This window comes from Gavialis gangeticus, unplaced genomic scaffold, assembly GCF_001723915.1.
Source record: "Gavialis gangeticus isolate Ggan-Ray unplaced genomic scaffold, GavGan_comp1, whole genome shotgun sequence".
NCBI classification, from domain to species: Eukaryota; Metazoa; Chordata; order Crocodylia; family Gavialidae; genus Gavialis; species Gavialis gangeticus.
In genome coordinates this window covers 97,503,073-97,504,149 of record NW_017729022.1, presented here as the reverse complement: position 1 = coordinate 97,504,149, position 1,077 = coordinate 97,503,073, and the positions used below count along the sequence as shown (strand labels likewise).

The window sequence follows — 1,077 nt, the reverse complement described above, 5'->3', positions numbered from 1 at the left end:
GGAAACCCCTGCCACATTAACTCCGCTCCAAACAGCCACTGTAACATATTGAGAGAGAGGATGAAAATTTCAGTGACCATTATGCTTCCTCCATTATTGTAGTGAAGGCTTTAACTATAAAACTTGCATTATTTTAAAAAGGAGGATGGGTAGCCAAATCCTTTAGCCATCTTGAAAATATCAACCACAGACTTTTACAAGTCAGGGGACATGTTCCAGAAATGTTCCTTACCACTAGAATCTCCATGTTCTCCTAAGATCCAGCTGTGGCAGCTGCTGGGGTGGATGCCAAGCTTTTCGGATATCAGGTAGCGAAATCTGGCTGAATCCAAATTGCAACCACTTCCAATCACACGGTGCTTGGGCAGTCCACTTAGCTTCCATGTGACATATGTCAATATGTCCACTAAGAATGAGAACAAAAGCAGTGAGCAAAACTGATTTCTTCCACAAAATGCACACGTATCATACAGCAGCTTTAGTACATGTGGCAGGGTAGATGTTTATAAGCTAAAGAAGCTGAAGGTGCAGATGGAGTCACTGGAATCAGATCCTAAACAAAGTAGAAGATAGGAGTGCTCATCTAACTTGTAGAATTTTTGGACTACCTGCCTTCAGGAAGATGCCCATGTGTGGTTATCTTTTTATTGAGAATATCACTTAAAATGTGACTGAATTAAAATGGACAGAGATTTGTGCATGAGAAAATGTGTGGCTGAATAAGTCTTGCACAGACATCAAAACTCCTCATTGGAATAATCCTGCTTAAATGTACCTCCTTATCATGGCATACAATAACTTTTGTGCTTTGACACGATGAAAGGTTGGCAATATTAATGAAAAAACCACCTACAGGCCCAAGCGACTGCAAGTCAAAAGGTCAACTATTTTTTTTCCACTACAAACTACCCAATTTGTTAATTCAGTTCCTGAAAGCTGGGGATGCATTAGTGATGGCTTATGTTCTGATCAGCCAGGGCTTCCCAGAAGCCCCAAGGCCAGTGGATTCCTGCTAGAATCAAAGAGTCTACACAGATTCACACATTGACCTATGTGAGCTGTGCCCCCCAGCTCCAT

At 41.6% G+C, this 1,077-nt stretch overlaps 1 protein-coding gene across 1 annotated transcript in view; it reads right to left on the bottom strand.

Moving 5' to 3' along the window:
- Positions 1-1,077, bottom strand: part of LDHB (lactate dehydrogenase B) — a 23,193-nt gene that overhangs the window by 7,553 nt on the left and 14,563 nt on the right. The window contains exon 5 of the mRNA XM_019515679.1: positions 233-406. Within this exon, the coding sequence (XP_019371224.1) occupies positions 233-406 (174 nt within the window). The remainder of the gene's footprint in view (positions 1-232; positions 407-1,077) is intronic.